We start from the raw sequence: 20836 nt of genomic DNA, 5'->3' as shown, positions 1-20836 counted from the left end.
TACAGAACTGTACCCATTTTTGATGTTTTACATTTTTCTGTTTGCATACATTATGTTGTGCTATTTTAAATGATTATCACTTCAATTTTTAGATTTACTTTTTAAAAGCCCATCTAGGGACAAGTGCTGCGAATTAGCTGTTGCTATTGCACAATGATGCAAACATGGGACTGCTGTTTTATTCAGTTTGTCTATGTCGATGTGTGTCTGTCCCTATCAAATAAACTTAAAAAAAAAAAAAAATTATCCCAGCATGCACCGCACACTTCTTCTTCTACGGGCGAAAATGAAGTCGGCGGCTGCTTACCGTAGTTGCTAGACCTGTTGTGGCTCAATATTGGTCCATACATAAGGCGCACTGGATTATAAGGCGCGCTGTCGGCTTTTGAGGAAATTGAAGGTTTTTAGGTGGGCCTTATAGTGCAGAAAATACGGTATTTGGACTTTTTAAAAAACATGCAATGTAAATGTTGCATGATGCATTCCTGTTTTTTTTACGTTTGATTTGTTCATATGTGGAAGAAAAATAGTTCTGTATTTTAAGACTCAATAAGCTATAAAATGATAATTGATGACAGATTCTGACAGCATGCTCACAGGTGAAAGTAGATGGACTTCTGTTAAAAATACATAAACTAAACATAATTTTAATCGCGTATTCATTAAACAGACAGTAAGGAATGTAGAAATAAAATCCATAAGCCTTACTAATATGCATAACATTTGAAAGCTATTCTGTAGGTTGGAAATATGTGAAAATGACACTACCACTGTCTCTAAAATACTAATTACTTCTGGAATGTTTCTGTTTAGATTCCCCAGTTTTTGTTAGATGATTGTAGCAGGAATGGAAAACCCTGCAGGATTTTCTGTACTCAGCCCAGGCGCCTGGCTGCCATTGCTGTGGCTGAGAGAGTCGCAGCAGAGAGAGGGGAGAGTGTTGGCCAGACAGTTGGTTATCACATCAGACTGGAAAGCAGGTACATTTAACCTAAGCTAGTCAGATTCTATTTGGAAAAAACATAGAGCTGTAAAACTGTTTACAGCAAAATCCTGGAAGGAAAACTGGGAAAAATTAGACATCTATTAAAGGGATTTTGGATGCTTTTCTTGATTATGCTGGGAAGCTGGTCTTCCCAGATAATCTGGAGTAGAATTAAAACCTACTATCAGTGATCAGTGGTCACTGGATAGTAAGTTACAGCATAGACAAAATATTATTTTATATTTATTTAATTTTTGTTTTTATTTGGTTTTGTTTACAACCTTAATTTTTTTATTTGTTTTTTTTTATTCTTCCTCTGTATAACACTGTCCTTGAGTCTCTCTCACTGGTGGCTTCTGTATGTAAGGGGAAGATTGTAAAGGAATGTATTTCTTCAGTTTTTTTTCTGAAATATACTCAAAAGTTCAATAAAGAAATTGATATATTTATATAAAACAGCTGGATGGAAAGATCCACAGTTATCCAGGGTCCAGTCACATACTGCAAACCTTTTTCATTTATATACTTACTCATTGTATATTATTACAATGAGTAAGTAACATAAAAATCTGAAATGTTAAAATGAAAGGAGCCCATAGAAATAACAGATTGTCTCCTGAAGCAGGCTAATTTGCAGATATAATACAGAGAGAAGAATGTTCAAAAGGCCATCTGTCAGCTTTTGGAAACCCCTGTTGAGTTCTTAAAATGTTTAGCAGCTCCTCTTTATTTTGTAAACTTCAGGGTCTCGCCCAAGACGCTACTAACCTTTTGCACAAGTGGAGTCCTCCTCAGAACACTGATGGCAGGGGATGCCAGCCTCACAACTGTTACCCATGTCATTGTGGTGAGCATAGCTCTGTAAATGTAGCATCTTCAAGCTCATGATTGTAGTGTGAAGCAACTTCTTTGATGCTTTATTCCAGTCTGAGGCCAGTATTTGGAATCTGAAGAACAGTATACAGTGCTCCCTCGCTATAACGCGGTTAACCGTTCACGGTCTCGCTGCTTCACGGATTTTTTTGTGCAGTTTTTTTGATAGTGCATTCTGTTCTGCGTTCTGATTGGCTAAACAGTCTCCGAGCTCCTTCTTTACCTGTGTGCCAGAATCAGCGCAAAACCTGACCGGAGGCTCTCTTGACGAGATCCATCGCTCTGCCGTAGATACAGCTGTGAATCTCGCGGGGCAGGTTGGAGGAGACGCTTTAATGACATGACTCTGGATCACATTCAGGCCCGATTGATGCACACGCACATCCACTGACCTGAAAACAGGTTTTGTTTTTTGGTTTCAATGTAGAGTATTTAATTATGCTGTGTAATAGTTGTAAAAACTAAAGGTAACTACTTCGAAGATTTCACTTCTCGTGGGTTATTTTCGGAATGCAACCCCCGCGAAAAACGAGGGATCACTGTATACTGTTTTATGTAGGTTTTTGATTTCTCAAATTTCCACAACAAATTTAAGAGAAGTTATAGTTCTGGTAGTGAGGATAAAATGTAATTTTTAACTAGTAGCTTGTGTTTTGTAGTAAAATAACGTCATGATTTTGTGGCTTGGCCTTTCCAAACAGGATGAGGTTCACGAACGTGATGGTCTGACTGACTTCCTTCTTACTAAGATGCGGGATGTTGTCCAGAGGATTCCCACACTGAAGCTGATTCTCTCTAGTGCAGCTCTGGATATAGATCTATTCCTCCAGTACTTTGGCTCCTGCCCTGTGATCCACCGTAAGTCCTGAGAATGTTTGATTTTTCCAAGAATTAAACATCCATCCGCACACCTGCATGATAACAGAATGTCGGTGCCTGTTTCCTGCATAATAAACCCTGCTGAATGGAGCCCATAGCAGCTGATGTAAAAACTCTTAGAAGAGGCTGATCTCCACACTTTAAAACAAAACATTCACCCTGCGATTGGTAGATCACACTTCATCTTCCCTGCTGGTTTTGGTCAGAAGGGCTGATGGCGCAAAAAATTTGCAGCCTTCCTTCAATCCAGTAGCTTGCCATCATCAGTGTGTCAATGTACCCTTTGAGATTTCAGTTGGATATATAAAAGCTATGATAAATAAAATGTACTATTATTATTAATAAAATAATTATTTACAAATTAGGAGGGAATTGTAACCACAAAATTAAGAGTCAAGAGTGCATTTTCTCATTTTAACCAAGATTAAATAACATTTAGTTTGTCTTTAGTGCAGTCACAGCTTAAGCTGCATAATTGCCTTGCACTTTCTTGAAACCAGAGTTCTGTCTTTAGTTATCAGAAAGTGGATGGGTTTAGTTGCAAGGTCTTGGTGCATCTCCACCTCCCCTGTTTTTTTCTGCAGCAGTTTCCAATGTTGTGGCAGAAAGTGTCAACCCAACGGCAGATGTGGTCAATGTCAGCAGCGTGCACTCCCTCCAGGGAGAGCAGTACATCCACTTCAATCCTTTGCAGGAATTTCCCATTTCTCAATACTTTTTAAAATTCAACAACAGAGGTGTATAACTGGCAACAGTAATTAATTTGTACTAAAATTATGGTTCAGATTTTATGAACTACCTTATAGTGGAGAGCTCCTTCAGTGACAGACTGCTTCATCCAAAATGCACAAAGGTACATTATAGAAGGTCCTTCCTTCCAGACTTTATAAACATCACTGATCCCAACAAAACCAATAAGCTATTTACATTCTTGCTATTATTTGCAGTTTGTTTCACTTCTTGCAGTCTGCAGTTTTTTATACATATGTATGTTCATTAAAAAAACATTTTTCTGTAAATTACTTAGTTGAAAATTTCTCTTAAGTAAAGCATGCCATTTTTAATAACTGTACAGTAATATTTGTCTCTACACAGACTGTTATTCTTATTTTTACATTGTTTATCTTTGAGTGAATATGCACTCTCACATAGCTTTAATTTGATGCTAATGCACTAAATTTTCCCACTGTGGGAAACCCCTGGTAGTTTCCCCATGTTTCTGGATCTCTGAAATACTTACTTACTACTTATTGTTAAGAAAATCATTAGTCAACATTGAAAGAAAAATATATTTCAAGCAGTTCAAAACAGAACTTTCACAACCTTTCTAAAAGTATTAAAGTTAATTTATAAAATTGGGAAGAGTATCTCCTTATCTGATTTATTTGAGAATTCCTTTCACCAGGGCAATGTGTTGGTAATCACTTAATCACTGAGGACTTCTCTCTGTTTATAGTTAAAGGGAAACAATTTGAAGTGAAAGAGCTCTTTTTGGAGGATATTCTGAGGCAGACGGGCTTTAATAGAAAGGACATCTGGAAATATCAGGAAGAGACTCAGAGAAGTATGAAGCTTTTCTTTTTGAACCTCCTCCAGCCCTCTCACTGATTTTATGTAAGCTCCACTGTCCATGTGATATTCAGAAGAGGGGAAGCAGAAACGATTGACAGAGTGGTGTGAGACAGTGGAGAGCGGTTCTGTTGGTGGGAAACGGACCCACATGTTGGCTCCAGGCTTCCTTCATGCCGGCAGCTGTGGGGACAGAGAAGATGAGGGCTCCATCAAGCTGGCAAGCCAAACACACAACATTATACACTATGAAGCATCCAGAACACACATTCTGTTCACTCTTCTACTGGATCTGACGATTGTTTTAACATTTTAGCATTTTGACACCTCGTGTATTTTAATTTTTACATTTTTTTCTTCACACTGACAAAAAAGAGACTGTAAGAGAAACAACATTTAGACTTAAGGTTTGTGTAAACCAGAGGTTCCCAAACTGTGGGGCGCGCCCCCTAGCGGGGGCGCCGTGTCATTGCAGGGAGGGCGCGGGAAGCCATCTGGTTGAAAAAAAAACAAAACATGGACACTGTATGCGCGGGGTTTTTACCTTAGAATGGCCAACTCTGTTATTCCTGTCAATTTGATACAGTAGAGGCTTCCACACTTCCCATATTTGTGTCCTCTGTCACTTTTATCAGCAGTTAAAACTGTTTAATCCGTTGTTAACATGTTGTAACCTGTTTTTCCGAGCCGCCTGTAAACGCAACATGAGCGCTAAGACGCTCGCGCTGGGTTTCCACCTGTGAAGGAGACCTGCTGCTGCTGTGCGGAGCTACGTAGGTTTGTGTTAGAATCACGGCAGCAAACCAGCAAAACGCCAAGAACTTTTCACAGTTTTTCCCTCCAAACTAACTGACTGACTTGAGTAAAGCTGTTGGATGCAGGTAATGTTAGCTAAAAGATGACTAGCTAATATCAATACAGAACCTTAAGCTTAACAAGTACCTTGTAGGCTACCGATGTTGGTGTCTATTGTTAAGGAAGAATATCTGAATTAATTAATTTTGGAAAAAAGTTTGGCTCTCTCTTCCTCTGGATCCCAGGTCCTCCCGGCGGACAAGGAAAACAACAATGCGTGTTGACGTCACAGAATTACAGAGTTTAATCCAATAAGAAACAACGTACGAATTTACAACAAAACTGCAGAACAACAGAGACATACATTCATTACATGAGACAAAAAGATAGAAAAAGAAAAGGCAAAGACGCGTCTTTGGAGAGAGCTGGTGCAAAAAGGCAAAATAGTGGCAGCTATCTGAATTATTACTCCTGGGCACGAACTTTTATAATGTAGGCGTGTTTTTCCTCTTTAATATATTCAAATAAGGCTTACCTCTGCTTGACCAACTGGAAGCTATCTTGGACACTCAGAAAAACTTAGAACTTTCCTAATTTACGGCAAAGATCAAAGATCATTTGTTTAACAAAAAGAGCAGAGAGCTTGTCCTGGCCTCCTGCGGTTCTAAGGCCATCTGGGCAAAGAAAAACCTAAGAAAAGTATTTCACAGATAGCTGTGAAATCTGGAGTCTCTCCTGCTATCTCTCCTTACATAGATTCTCAGGAACAAACTTAAATTCAGTAATTTGTTTCAGGGAAAGGTTATATTCACAAACCCAGTTTTGCTCTTCTGCACTCAGCATCCCAAAAGATTGAGTCCTGCCTTAAACCAAAAATAATACATAAAATCAACAGAACAAAATGAGGTACAATTCCTTTTTCTAACCTCTGAAACATAATATTCAATCCTAAGTATACAAGTTAACACAATCATTTTCCAAAACCCCATTTAGCATAAATCCTGAGCAATTTTCTAATATTAAACAAAACATTTTCATTCAAATAATTTCCATTTGATTCCGATATTTTCACAGATAGTACAATTTTCAAATACATTCATCATTTACTAGATTAGTAATTCTAAAATTAGATAATACAATTTTCATTAAAAAACATGCTATTAGTACTTAGAAAAATGTCTTAGAAATTAAATGTTAGTGGTTTTAACATTGTATGTTGTATTCAGTTTTACACCATCCCAGATGTTAGTTCTGGAAGACTTTTGATCTTCCGTGAACCAAGCAAACTTCTCTCTTCCAGGCTCAAGTGATACTGCCCTCCTGGAGATGCTAATTTTATGGCCTCCTGTCCTCTGATAACACAACAGGAGCCTCAGTGAGAGTTCTCTTTTGTTCTGTATTTTCCTTCTTGTACTTTGAATACTTACCCATAAATAGTTTAGTTTTAAATCATTAACACAAACCTGTTCAAAATTAAGAAATTTGTTCAAAACGAGAATGTTCAATATACCTTTTACAAATGCCGTAAGATTAACTGTATTAAACACTAAAAACAATCATTTTTCCTCAACACTATTTTCAGCTACGTATATTCATTTTGCCCCCAAAAAAGTCAATCCCCCCCCGTCACAAGCGTCGTTTCAACCAGACAGCCATTTGTAATCCATGGAGGGGCGCAGAAAATGTTTGGAAACCACTGGGGGGGCGCAGAAGAGTAAGTTTGGGAACCACTGGTGTAAACTATCTGGGGAATTTAAAAAATACTATAAAATTTACAAGATTTTACTCACATTTTTGTCATAAAACAACTTGTTTACAGTACTTTGCAGAGGTCTTTTTGTGATTCATTGTTTCTTTATATTTTGTTTTCAAGAAGCCAGAAGGTTTTCACACTTTAAAGAGATTTTTATCATTAGTTGCCTGTGCCTTGTCAGCTCTCCACTCAGTCCTTGTAGCCATTTTCTTTAATACTGCAACCTGCCTATATGTCGGTGCTAAATGCGAAAGTAAAAAGTTTGAAAAGTGTTTACAATTTAGCAGGGAATAAGCTTTTAATCAAAGCTAAGTCTTGTTACTGCCAGCCTTTTGAAAAGTCACAACTTATTCAGATTTTTTTCATTCAGTTCATTAAAAGAACATTAACACAGTTTTATGAACAGTTTTTAAACAAAGTAAAGTTCAGATGAACCTCTAGGTAATAACAGCTAATGTTCCACTGAAAGGTGATCCATTCTTACATCCTGTGTCAGATATGTCTGGAGTTTGTGTAACTGTTTTAAAACCTACCTTTTAGATTTAACAAAAAAAAAAAGTAGAAATGAGAACTGTTTCAGTCAGGTTAAAAAAACAACAACAAAAGATACCGCAGAAAACGAGTTGCTCTAAAACGCCTTAACAGAGGTAAACCAGGGTCTGTGGAATCACAATAACCAGGAATTCAGACCAAAGCATTGCAGATCGTAAGTGAATGACTTACATTTGAAAAGCAAAGATTTAAAAGCATATGTCCACTTTATGTGCACATTGCACAATATGGATCCTAAAACTGGACTGAAAATGAGAGAAACAGTGAGTTCCAGAAAGCCTGAACAATTTTTCATTAGTTCCCTCATGTTTTTCACCATCTTAGTGAAGTGCTGTCTAGAGAACACGTTCTCTGTGAACATTTTGTTATGTGTCACAGAACGAAAATGACACAGATCAGCTTGAACCATGGCTGCTGCGGGAGATGGACTCCTGCATTTCCAGCATTTTCCTGCATGAAGACCAGGAGGCTTTCAGTCAGCTCTTCAACCTCATTCTAAATGAAAATGTCCCAGGTAAGATTCTCTCTTCACATCTAATTTGTCTACATACACTAATCTACATTTAATTTGAAGCTTAAAGAACACAGCAGACAGATCAGGGAGGAAGTAAGGAAGGTAAAAGCAAATTTAGGTTCTAAAACTATATCCCAAACTTTGAACAGTCTCACAGAGCTCTGGTCAGTCCTTAATCTGAGCAGTGGACCAGTATGGCATAGCGGCTCTACTTATCAAGACACAAATGTCCACAAATACAACAGATTTTGATGTATAGAAATTTTTGCCTTAATTATTATAACATAATATTTCAATTAGAAACATTGAAATTGGTGGAATCTAGAGACAACTGGATGTTATTTTGTGCTTTTGTAAGAACGATCAGAGTAGAATGATAGGGTGAAGTAATGTGTAAGCTGAATGAATGTACTGTTCTGATAAATTTTATTTCAAGAATGCCATTAGTCGTAGGTTATGTGTGTAAAAATACCAATTTTGTAAATATTAGGGGTGTAGTGACAATAATCTCACGATATGCTATACGATATTCTGATCAAAATACGATATATATCACAATATTTGGCAAATGATACGATTCAATGCACTTTTACGATATTCTGACAGATTTTAGAGGGACAGAGTGATTTTGGTGACATTTTGTGTTCTATAGACTTGGACTTAATTAGCTGAAAACTGATTAAAAACAACTACGCAATACCTGACTCTGATTGGACAAAGACTTAGAACCTACAGCTGGACAAAACGAATCAAAGATGCAGTGAGAAATTTTGTTTCTGTCATTTAATTCATGTGGATTTGACATAAAACACAAAGTTTCAACAGTGATACGGGAGCTGAGTGGGGAGATTATTAGCCTCTGTAGACTCTCAATATGCAAATGATTGTATTTATGTTTTTCTTTTGGACACTGTGGCTGCATTTTGGACTTTGAGTCACAGAAAAACAAAACCCGATTTGGAAAAATTTTAACTTTTTCCACTGTGGAACGCTCAAATATTCATAACAAATGAATTTTATAATTTAGAATGACAAATACCGTACATTTCTTAAACTGATGTAAAAATATTGCAAGCATCACCATTTTATAACATTAGCATGAAATGAAGGCAATTCCTCATTTGTTTGTATCCAATTTTTGACAAAACATCATAGGTCAAAACAAGATGCCAAAAATTTATAACTGTGTGTTGGAGAGGAGGTGGAGGGGTGAAAAAAGGTATTTTGTACTATGGGGATAAGGCTTTTCTACCTTGACTCCCAGAGTTAGCCGTGGCTATAAGCCGTTTACTACTAGCTGCTGGGGAAGTGGCTCTGCCTCACCCCGTAGTGATCGACTCCTTGCAGCTGCGCAGCGTCGCCATTCCCCTGCTTGGATCTCTGAGTAGCTGCCTCTCAGACTACCAGGATCTCATCGTACTCTCAGTCTCTGATACTGTTCGTCAGTTGCCAATAAGAATGATCGATCTGCCATCGTCATCATGGCAATCCTCACAGCACCGCGGATTCCGGCAGCGGGTTTCCCCTCTTCGTCTTCCAGCTCAAAACAGAGCGCCGCTACCTGCTGCACATTGATTCTTCAGGTAATCCTTTATATACAGAACAGAAACCACTAAGCTAAAAACAAATTACGAAGTGGATGCCACCAGTCGCTCCAATATCCAAACTTTGCATTAATTTCGCGATCTCACTGTATTTGCCGCTACATCATTCCACTTCTCTTTTAAAGTTACTTGCGCAACTTTGTTTCTTAGCAACAAAACACAGCCCATCGTTATTTATTGAAGATTAGAGTTTCCAAAAACAAAGGAATCTAATGTTGCGTTTTGTTTTTTACGTTTGGAAGCTCACTCCCTGTCACATAACCGGAAAAGCCGTTTTTTGACATTTCTCTGACATTCGGAAAAATACAGTTTACTTAATTTAGCACAACTCTGGTTTTACTTGGTCTATTAACACAATTTGAAAAAATCTGGTCTGTAGTTTATAATGTGCGCTTTAAGCACAAGTTGAAAGTGAGACTGAGGAGAGGTGGAATCTTGCTGCTACGCCATCACAAATCAGACATGTTAACAAGACGTATAGGCCTATGGACCCCTATGGTTTAATGTATCGATACTCACGGATGAAAAATTGATATCTTCCAACAGGGAAAAAAAAAATCTATAAATATCGTAGAATCAATATAATTATACAGCCCTAGAAAATATGAAGACTTAATACTGTAGAATAAAGATGATGCTTGGATGTCAGTACAAAACCAAAACAGATACATACGCTCTTATACTTGAAGTAATGCATAATGAAAGCAGGTTTGGATGAAGGATCTCTCTTCTGTCCTGAATTGTGGTTCAGTGGACTTCATGCACAGTGAGACCGGCTCCACAGCTCTGATGGTGTCAGCAGCACGGGGATTCCTTCCACAAACGCAGCAGCTGCTCAGTATGGGTGCTGATATCAACATGAAGGCATCTAACGGGTGGTAGGAAGGCACACATTTCTTTCCTATAATGCAAAACTTTGATTACAAAGATTAAAATGGCTTTTAATCTTTGTAATTAAAAGTATGCCTATGGTACCAACTCAAAAGACGGATAACTTGAATAATGGAGTAGATGTCACAATATAGTCTATTAGCTTTGCTTTGATGAAAATATTTACAAACTGTTTGAGACATATGACTCTTTTTTGACATCTCTTTTCAGGACTGCCTTAGACTTTGCTAAACACTTCCAGCAGACAGAAGCAATGGATATCCTCAAGTCTTCAATGTGAGTCTATTAAACAGTATAGATAGGAGCTAATGGTCCATGAGCAGTGGATCATTAGAGGTCGCAGCCAAAGGAACTACTCAACTATATAGTTTATGTATCAGAAATTCTAATCAGTCTCAAAAGTTTGATCAGAGATCTGAAAAGTCATCCTTCCACTTCATCAATGAGTCCTAGTTGCATACTTTGTCAGAAGGAGTGGGATGAATGTCCGTCCATCCATCCATTTTCTGACACCCTTGTCCGTAATCGGGTCGCGATGGATGCGACCCATCAATTGCCAGAATTACATTATTGTGCCTTCATTAGTAAGTTTTATTATAATGGATGTAGTGAGTAGGCCCAACACAAATTTTGCTGAGCGATTAATTGTCTTATTATTGCGATAAACAATCATTTTAAACTGATGTAATGGTAATGACATAATAATGCAAGCACATTCTGCAAAAAATAAATACATTTTATATTCAAGGGAACACTTAACATTGGAAATGGTAAACAAAATAACCAAAACAACCAAAAACAAAAATAAAATGGACTCTCCGTTTCTGTTAACAAAAAATGCACTTCAATAAAAACTAAACATAAAACCAAGGTGGAAATAAAAACTACATTCAACTAAAAGAGTACAATTATGAAGTATGTATACTTCATAATCAGGTACTCGGCATATCAAAGTACCTGATGCAACAGTTCCCTCCTCCTTACAGGAGGGGTTAGTGAAGAGCACCAGAGTTCAGCCTTTTTTCATCCAGTGTCAATAGAAAGAGAAAAAGGCAGGAAAAAACGATAAAGCCGATAAATTAAAATGAGGTTGATAATTTTCATTTATAATGCAATTGATTTGTTTATCATGACAGGCCTGGTAGTGACTAAATAGAATCACTAATTATTGTATTAGAAATGATACTGTTATTTGATGCGATGGACTGGCGATCTGATCTGAGTGGAACCTGCCTCTCACCAGTTGACCGCTGGAGATGAGCACCAGCTCTCCTCGCAACCCGGCAAGGACAAGTGTGTTATATAGTGGATGGATTGATGTTTAATAATTAACTGAATTAATTAATTAAGGAAAGAAATGGCATCAAAAGACATGATATCTAATCGGTGAAAGAGAAAATCTGAAGGTAACTCAGAATGACTTTATATGCTTCACAAAGATTTAACTGGTGTTTCTGCTTCTCCGAAATGAACTCTTGAAATTTTCAGTGCACATTTTGGAGATGTAAACATCTGACCTTATGCTTAGAGAGGAAAACAAGGGAATGAACTCTAATGAGTCTCCTTTGGTTCGATAGCTCTAGCCACTTTGAACTAACAATACAACTGAAAAGGGATTTACTTTTGGTCCAGTATAGGACTTTGGTGTCACTGCTCTTGGAGCGGAGTTTGGACCTTTAACCCCAGAGGCTCATTAATTAAGATGGCAGCACAGATGTTTTATTGTGAAAATTCACCTCAGACTGGCTGCTTGTGTCTGACACTGCCCTCCGATTGTAGAATTCAGGGGTTTCTTCACTGTGAATTTCCAACCGAATTATAAACCATTCTGGAAGCAATGCTACATAAGCTATTCTCTAGTCCAGGGGTGGCGTACTTGCGGCTCTCAAGCTGCATGCAGCTCTTTGACGGATCATGTGCAGCTCTTTGATACCAAAATTTCTCACTACTTATTGAAGGCAGGACTGACAAAAGCAGCATAACGTGAAGCAGAGCAAGCTGCTGCTGCGCAAGATAGAAGCAAATATATGTCAGAGTTTGCGCAACAGGTTCTGGTGACGCTAAGGGGCAAAGCAAACTGGTTCTGATCACATTAACACAATCACTGGTGTGCGCATTGTGGTGACGCTCAGAGTGGCAGGTTTGTGGATATGAGATATTTAGTGATTTTTCTACTGCAGAACAAAACTGAAAAAATCAGAAAGAAGAGACTCCTACGAGAGATTAAATTAATGATATTTATTATGATGCATCAGACCCGCTGTGTTTAACCTTTAAGTAAGGTTTAATTTGTATTAATGCTTGAATATTAATGTTTATTAAATACCCCCTTAAAACTATTGAGCAGAGGTGAATCCAGGAAGTTTTTAAATAGGGCTAAAAGTGATGATCTTTGCATATTTTACACTACAGTGTAAATTATGCAAATGGTAGAGATCACCACAATATCCTCAAATAGGTACAAATCTGAACCATGCGAGTAAATTCTCCATATTTCAAAAAATGTTCTGCATGAGACACTTCAACATCTGACAGTTTGGCAGATGGAACTCAAAAGTTTTCTGTATATCTGTGAATTAATTTTTACTGCACCTAAGCAAATCTAATCTTTGTCTTGTTTTCACTGACATATGTGAAAGAGTAGCTATAGCAGGGTACAAACCAAATCTAAAGACACTTGTAAAATGAACACTGTCAGGTGTCCCACTAAACATTAGGGACTAAGAAAAAAGCTGTTTCAGCAAGCAATGTGGTATAAAGCTAATCTTGAAATTATGTGGTTCTTTAAGGTGATGATGAGCTTTATTTGGATCTTAATGCTGAACTGGTTCTACACCCCTGCTCTAGTCTAATAATAGTAATATTAACGCTTCGGAGTGGTCCAATTAAGCTACAATTATTCCAAATATGATTTTCATTGAAACAAGTCGTTTGTTGAAGTACTGACTGAATCTGTGGATTGAACTAAAGATTAGGATGATGGCAAGGAAACTTTCCAACCTCAAAGGCTTGGAGCTCATCGCTAAACAAGAAACCATCAAAATACCAAAGGAAACATGCAATTTTAACAAGGGATTGATCGTTATAATGCTAATAAAGCTTTTTCCATAGAAGGGCATAAATGATTTTTTAAAAATTAAATATAAATTATTTTTCTTTCCCAAATCAATACCATTATTGTGTAGCTTTATTACCGTATGTTTTTCAAGATACCCGTTTTCTTCCTATCAGAAACAAACTTGTTTCATTGAAAATCATATTTGGAATAATTGTAGCTTATTTGTTTTGGAAATCTCAAGTAAAAGGCGTGAAACCAGTTCTAATCCAAATATTGGGATTACCTGTGTTGCACTAAGCCTGTGAGCCAACTGTAGCATTTTTAGTTGTTAACCTATAAATGGCTGAAAGTGATGTGTGTTTTCTGATCTTTCCTGAAATTGCCCCCCTTCCCTCCCCCCTCCCTCTCCTGGTGACAACAAACCGAATTCAGCAACCATGTATTTCACCATTTTCAAAGAAACTGAAGATCCATGATCTGCACTAGTCATGCCTGTTGCCCTAGCTGCCTCTTATATTGCTGGGATGATTCCTGGGGTGACATCGGCACATCAACAACACACAAGCCTGGTTCCTGTAGAAGCACATGATTGTTTGCTTATGTATTTTTTAGGATAATTGTGAATACTATAAACAATTAAAAGCAAAAATGTTATTTTGTTTCTGTGCAGACCTTTGGGGGAAGTGAGCAGCCTGGAGGAATCAGCGTTGGTACAGTGCAGTCCTACAGAGCTGAGCAGTGAAGAACAAGAGCTTCTCAAGCAGTACCACCACAGCTTTGATGACCAGCGGGTGGACCTGGATCTCATCATGACATTGCTCCACAACATCTGCACCACCACTAATGAGGGTGAGGTTTAGCATTGAAGCAAACAACCCCTTCCATCCAGTTTGAACTATTTTCTTTACACTCTGGGTTCATTTGGAGTCTCACAGCTTGCTTTTTGGACCTCTGTATTACAAGTCAGTAAAATAGTGTTGCGCCTGAGACTGTTCTGTGACTGCAGGAAAACTGAACAATATGGACATAATGCAGTAGCTGATTATGGGTGCATAAAATAATGGTAGGATGAAATCTGTCTTAAAGAAGATAAGAAATGTATACTTATTTCATGACTAAAGTTTTTATTCTGAGTTTTCTTTGTACAGTTTTGTTTTTTTCATCAGACATGAAAATTGTAGGTTTTCACTTTTCAAGTGTTGATTGTAAATGTAGCAACAAAGTCACTAAGTTGGCAACAGTTGGGTGCTTATTGTTACATGCAGATGAGACTTGGTGGGCAGGTTTGTCAGTCGGCCTTCTTAAAATGGGGCCATGGCTTACTTTCAGATCCTTTGTAAGATCAATGGATAAGCTCTAGACGGATGGATAGACAGATTTAAGATTTTCCCTCAGGAAAATTGTCATCCGTCTCCCATACAACACATGAAAACACTTAAAACATTAGAACATTAAAAGCTTAGCCAAACTGACTGGTCGACCAGTCTGACTAAGCTTGGTCATGTGTATGACAAGGCGCTGGCAATATCAGATTGATAAAACAACCTCAACATCTTTCTGCAGATGTTGAAAGATTTCAGCCTCCTCAGGTAGTACATCCTGATCTGGGCTTTCTTATATAGCTGCTTGGTGTTACTTGTCCAGTCAAGTTTGTTGTCCAAACACAGACCAAGATATTTATAGGTCTGCACGATCTCCACTCCTGTCAGAACCAGTTTTGGGCTGCCTCCGTCTCTCCTGAAGTCAATGACCAGTTTGTTTGTCTTGGATGTGTTTAGCTGCAGGCTGTTTGTATGGCACCAGACAAAGTTCCACATCGGACTTCTCTACTCCTCTTTGTTGTCTTTGATGCACCCCATGATGGCAGTGTCATTGGCATATTTCTGGATGCGACACATTTCAAAGTTTTTACAGAAGTCCCAGGTGTATAGGTTAAAGAGGATGGGTGAGAGTATCGTACCCTGGGGGGCTCCAGTGCTGGTGACCACAGTATCAGACATAATGTCCTTTATCCTGACAAATTGTAGTCTGTCAGAGAGGTAGCTGGAAAACTAATCAAGCAGGCAGGAGTCCTCTCTCATTCTGGTAAGTTTTTACAGGAAGAGAGTCCTGGCAGTGCCACTTCCCTCATCCAGGTGTGAGTAAGTATATATCAGCCAATTGCCAAGCTCCTAAATTGAAGGAAATTGGAGAAAATTTCTCTGCTAGCCAATTTATTAGTCCTAAAATTTTCATAATTTCTCCCGAATCTGAGGCTCAGTCTAAGCCAGTTAGCTTTTTCCTCAATCTGATTTTGAGTTTTCCAATTGTTTGTGGGAACTTGGAAGACTGTGGGAGTCATGTATAATATTCTGACAATTTAACTTTATGTTCTGCTTACTTTCCTTCTCAACGCTTACTCATAAGTTGTTTTTTTTCCTCTTTGTTGGTAGTAAAGAATACTTGGTTTGTGAGTGACAAGTTTTTTGCTCCCTTTAAACCACCTCAGCTTCTACCCAAACTTGAAAAAGCTTGCTTCCCTCAAAGAAACACAGGGACCACTCATCTCACTCATCTTTTATTTATCTTTTCTTTTTGTCTTTAGATTATTCCAATTGACAATGCAAGACCACCATGACTTCGCATGGAGTAGTCAAAGTAGTCACAGAGTAGGTTGAAAACCTACAAACAAATGAAACAAAATCAATTACAGATCACAATGACCTAATTAACTAGTTTTCCAGGTAATGTTAACAACCTACTTTTAAGTTAACAGTGAATGAACAAATAAATAAACTACATTCTAAACACATAAAACCCATTTCATCAACAAGGCTAATTTGGTCTTTGAATGCAGATTAAATGATGTAATGTCCAGTTCCTACCAGTGGTGTCTTTGTGGAAGCTTGAAGCTGAGGCTTTGTCTGCAGAGATCATTGTGAGCACAGGTGTGCCAAGTTACCTTATAGACTTCAGATGGGCCTGAGTGAAAGGGATGGGTGCGCTTGATTCTCTCTGATGTGTGTGCCAGTTGGGTGGAGATAGTAAATGCACTCACAAGTGTACCATTTGCTGTTTTAACTTGACAGTGAGTTATCTTTAGTTTTCAGCTTCAGTCATCACAACATAAACTGTGCAGGAATGTGAAGTTTTATCTTGTGATCTGCAGGTGCTGTCCTCATATTTCTTCCTGGATATGATGAAATTGTGTCATTGAGGGATCGCATCCTCTTTGATGATAAGAGGTTCTCCACTCACTCTGAGAGGTAATAAGGCAAAGAAAGCATGGCAAAGGTCTAATAATACCTTATAGCCGTAAAAACCTGTCAAAAACTGTTAAAAGTTATTACTGTAATGTAACTCTCTGTATTTGCAAATCTTTCTATATAAGGTGTTCTTTCACTGTTTGTTCTGTGTGTTGACCTGCACCACTAGGCCTTTCTTGTGGGATTGATGTGTCTTACCTCTCAGTTACCAGGTTTTCACTCTGCATTCTGACATGCAGACTCTGGATCAGAAAAGAGCCATGAAGCCAGCTCCATCTGGTGTCCGGAAGATAGTGAGTCACTTTGTTCACTCCTCTCTGCTGTATGCAGGAAAATGGAAGCACATCTATGCTTATCTGTCTATACTTACTGATTAATTTAGTTTTTATATATATATATATATATATATATATATATATATTAGAGATGTGCCGATCAGGTTTTTTCCTGCCGATACCGATACCGATCACCCATGAGGGTCGATCACCGATACCGATCACCGATACCGATCACATAATTATTATTTATTTATTTTTTATCATAAACACTACCGGTTACATAATGTGGAAAAAGGAACCATGAATTCACCTTAATTTAGACAAAAACTTGTTTTTAATAACTTTTTCCAAGAAGAAAACTAAACAAAACAGGCAATTGTGCAAATTGTACTGCTATTGATAAAACTATCTTTAACAGACTGAAAACATATGAAGGCTCTGAAGAGGCTATATAATGCAAAGAGCCAAAATAAAACCTCTCAACATTGCCAAGAAGTTCAAGTATAAAACTTAACATTCAAAGACAAATACAGGTTCCATTACAATAAACAATCCTGAGTTACTGAATGAAAACTTCCTGATAGCATGGCGGCTAGCTGATTACTGCTAGCTCTGATTGGCTGTTTCTGACTGAGCGGAGTAATTATGCAGAACAGGGAGGAGATCGATTCTTTTTTTAGAGATTATCTGTCTCATGTTAGGACAGTGAAAGTTTTAATACGTATGTAAAATTTATTTTTTTTTAAGTTAGATGCTGCAGCTTTAAACAGGTTCGGTGTGAGAGTCACTACCAGGTGGAGCAGAAGCGAAGCTCCGTCTGTGAAATATTACTACCTGTAGCGTAGCAGCGGTTCAACAGGAGAGCAGAACCAGCGTCTTACATCGCAGCTCGAAAACTTAAATAATTTTCCAGGTTATTTGTTTAGCTTTCTGACCGTCATGCTAATCCGGGTGAGTGTTTGTAGCTGTGCGCTGCTTTACCTGCTATCTGATCCTCCGTATGTCTTTTTTACTGCAGTGAGCCTCGATATAGTCAAACTCCGTCAAGTATGGCTTTGTTTTTATGCCATATTAGATTCGTTGTGTTGATGCATTTTGACCTGCTTCACCCCACGTGCTTTAATTTTCCGCCGCAACACGCAAACTTCCCCATTCACTCAGTGCGTTATAGTTCCACATCGCTTAGGATTTGTTGCTGCGCGTTTGCACAGAGTGAAGGAAAAAGGAGACCAGCTGTACAGGCAGGTTGGAAATGAGAAGCAGGTGATGGTGATTGGTATCGGCAACAAGAGCCAATGATTGCCGATCACCGATCATGCACTTTTTCACGGAAATCGGCCCGATTATGATTGGCGACCGATTGATCGGCACACCTCTAATACACACACATATATATATATATATATATATATATATATATATATATATATATAAATAAATAAATAAAATATGCTTTTGAGTAAACCAATGAATGGGCATTAACCAGCTTTCTTTCTGCTCATCTTTTCAGATTCTCTCTACTAACATTGCTGAAACAAGCATTACTATTGATGATGTGGTCTTCGTTATTGATTCAGGAAAGATCAAAGAGGTACTGGTCCCATTAAAACACTGAAAAACATCATGAGCCAGTGGTAACCAGGTTGTTTCAGTTTGTTTTCATGCTGTTTGTGTGGGTTTTTCTGTTGTAGAAATCCTTTGATACACTGAGTCGGGTTTCTATGTTAAAGACGGTTTGGATCTCAAAAGCCAGTGTTTTGCAAAGAAAAGGAAGGTAAGATTGGAATATTACTTTTTCTTTGACTGAATCCCATTTCAACCTTGCCTTGACCTTAAATATTGACATTGTTTGAAGCACACTTGGAAACAGAACGGCAGGAGCTGCTCTTGTAAATCTACTCTCAGCTAGCAAGTTTTAATTAGTAAATGTAACCCAGATAAGTGGGAAATTTGGTGTTAGGTGACTTTGACATGTGGCATAGTAACCACTGCAATACTATGATTGAAAGTTGTACATTAAATTCAGTATCACTATTACATCGTCCATAAAAGTACGAAACAAGGGAAATGCACATATTTGTATTTCTATGCTACAACCTGCTCTTCTTTAGTCATTTGTGGCATGACAATCTGCCATGTTATTTTTGCATGCTTATGTGTGTTGTGTGTAGGGCTGTTGTAAACGAATATTTTAGTAATCGAGTAATCTATCGATTATTCTTACGATTAATCGAGTAATCGGATAAAAAAAATTATAAAATGAAATATTGGTAAATCTGGCATAATACCGGTGTTACTATCAGATATCAGTATTAGTCCAATTTTTCATATTTGAGCATCCCTAACAGTTGCTTTATTGTAGTTTAGAAAACTAACCTGTAACAATAATAGCTCACTTTCTAAGTTAACCAGAAGAAAAGTTATAGAAAAATCTGAAATTATATTGAATTTAATAACAAAGAGGCAGGCTCACAAATATGCATATAAAAAAATGTCTACAATCCAGCTTTTAGTTTATGTATTCATCTTCAGTGAGTTTAATAGATTAATTAAACTCACCTTGCCACCTAACCTGTCACGCTTTGGGTTTGAAAATACGGGAAATGCCGCCTGGAGTGGGAGGAGAGGGCGAATGAACGAACGTAAGATGGGGTGGAGGGGAGGAAATAGACCAGCGGACTGACGAACCGTTAGACCGGGGGACGAACACGGGGGGAAGCAATACGGGATATTTACGACACCTTCACTGGTCACACTCAGAAACTCATCTACCAGCCATGTACGATGCGCTCCGCCACCCGTTTCTTCAGACCGGGATATGAAATTTATTGTGCGGTTCGTCGGTAAAGCTACATTTACACGGTAAGCATCAGCTACTCAGCCGCCCGCCCTGTTCAGGCTATCCGCTCACCTCAGCGCTCTTCCCGCCGTTCGCTTTCAACCAGCAGCCCCGGAGGAGAAATGCTGCCGTACTCCAGGCATTCCCCCAGTCATTTTAAGGATGCTTATTGGTTCCCCAAAAACGATAAAAAGTCGGGCATTATCATCAATCAATAAAATCCCCACGGGCCAATCTTGAAGATTGGACTTTATGCCGCTGTGACTTAGCTTTTGTCAACAACTCAGAGGCGGAAGTGAGAGCTCCGCGCAACGCAAATGAAGTCCCGGCCGGAACACGGTGCGCTAACTAATAAAACATAAATTAACGAAGCTTCGAGGCAGGTAAATTTTCCTCGAGGAATTTTAGTAATCGAGGTACTCGAATCATTCGAGGAATCGTTTCAGCCCTAGTTGTGTGTGTACACTGTGTGCACAATTAGGGTTGATTTTATAATTGAACAACTAGAGAGCTTCCAGTCATTCCCAAAATGGTCATCCCTCACCATTTAAGCTGATTTCCAGTAAAACAAACTCTTTTCTCATCAATCCGTAAAACCCTTAGAAAACTCTATCTTCAGATATTTTATAGCCAACATGGATATAATGTTTTAACTTTAGTTTATTGTTCAGTGGTGGTTATGTCTCTGATAATTGATAATAGACTAGTTAGGATTATCTAAATAATTTGCTAAGAGCCAGTATAATGAGGTCATTTTATAATTTACTTTTTCCAAAGTCATAAGTTTACATGCCTTTCTTGCGTATTTGGTTAAATAGCTTTTTATTCTCTATGACTTGGCTTGGGTTTTCTGGGTATTGTAAGAATCATTTTTGCCCAGGTTGTAACTTCCTGAGAAATTGCTTCAGTATTTCCATATAATGCTCATTCCTCAAGTTGGTACTATGTTCTCAGACTTCAATCTTTTGACTCTTTCACATTTAACACTAATGCAAATACGT

At 38.1% G+C, this 20836-nt stretch overlaps 1 protein-coding gene across 1 annotated transcript in view; it reads left to right on the top strand.

Moving 5' to 3' along the window:
* ythdc2 (YTH domain containing 2) overlaps positions 1-20836 on the top strand; it is a 44073-nt gene that overhangs the window by 8237 nt on the left and 15000 nt on the right. Inside the window, exons 6-18 of the mRNA XM_015007228.2 lie at positions 814-980; positions 1730-1832; positions 2560-2716; positions 4194-4301; positions 4381-4526; positions 7785-7920; positions 10276-10402; positions 10626-10691; positions 14144-14322; positions 16622-16718; positions 16924-17011; positions 18507-18587; positions 18688-18770. Of these exons, the coding sequence (XP_014862714.2) occupies positions 814-980; positions 1730-1832; positions 2560-2716; positions 4194-4301; positions 4381-4526; positions 7785-7920; positions 10276-10402; positions 10626-10691; positions 14144-14322; positions 16622-16718; positions 16924-17011; positions 18507-18587; positions 18688-18770 (1538 nt within the window). The remainder of the gene's footprint in view (positions 1-813; positions 981-1729; positions 1833-2559; positions 2717-4193; positions 4302-4380; positions 4527-7784; positions 7921-10275; positions 10403-10625; positions 10692-14143; positions 14323-16621; positions 16719-16923; positions 17012-18506; positions 18588-18687; positions 18771-20836) is intronic.

This window comes from Poecilia mexicana, unplaced genomic scaffold, assembly GCF_051168715.1.
Source record: "Poecilia mexicana isolate PSO_F unplaced genomic scaffold, ASM5116871v1 scaffold_12, whole genome shotgun sequence".
In the NCBI taxonomy this organism is placed as follows: Eukaryota; Metazoa; Chordata; class Actinopteri; order Cyprinodontiformes; family Poeciliidae; genus Poecilia; species Poecilia mexicana.
Note: the sequence above shows the minus strand (reverse complement) of the source record. Positions and strands in the feature narration are given on the sequence as shown.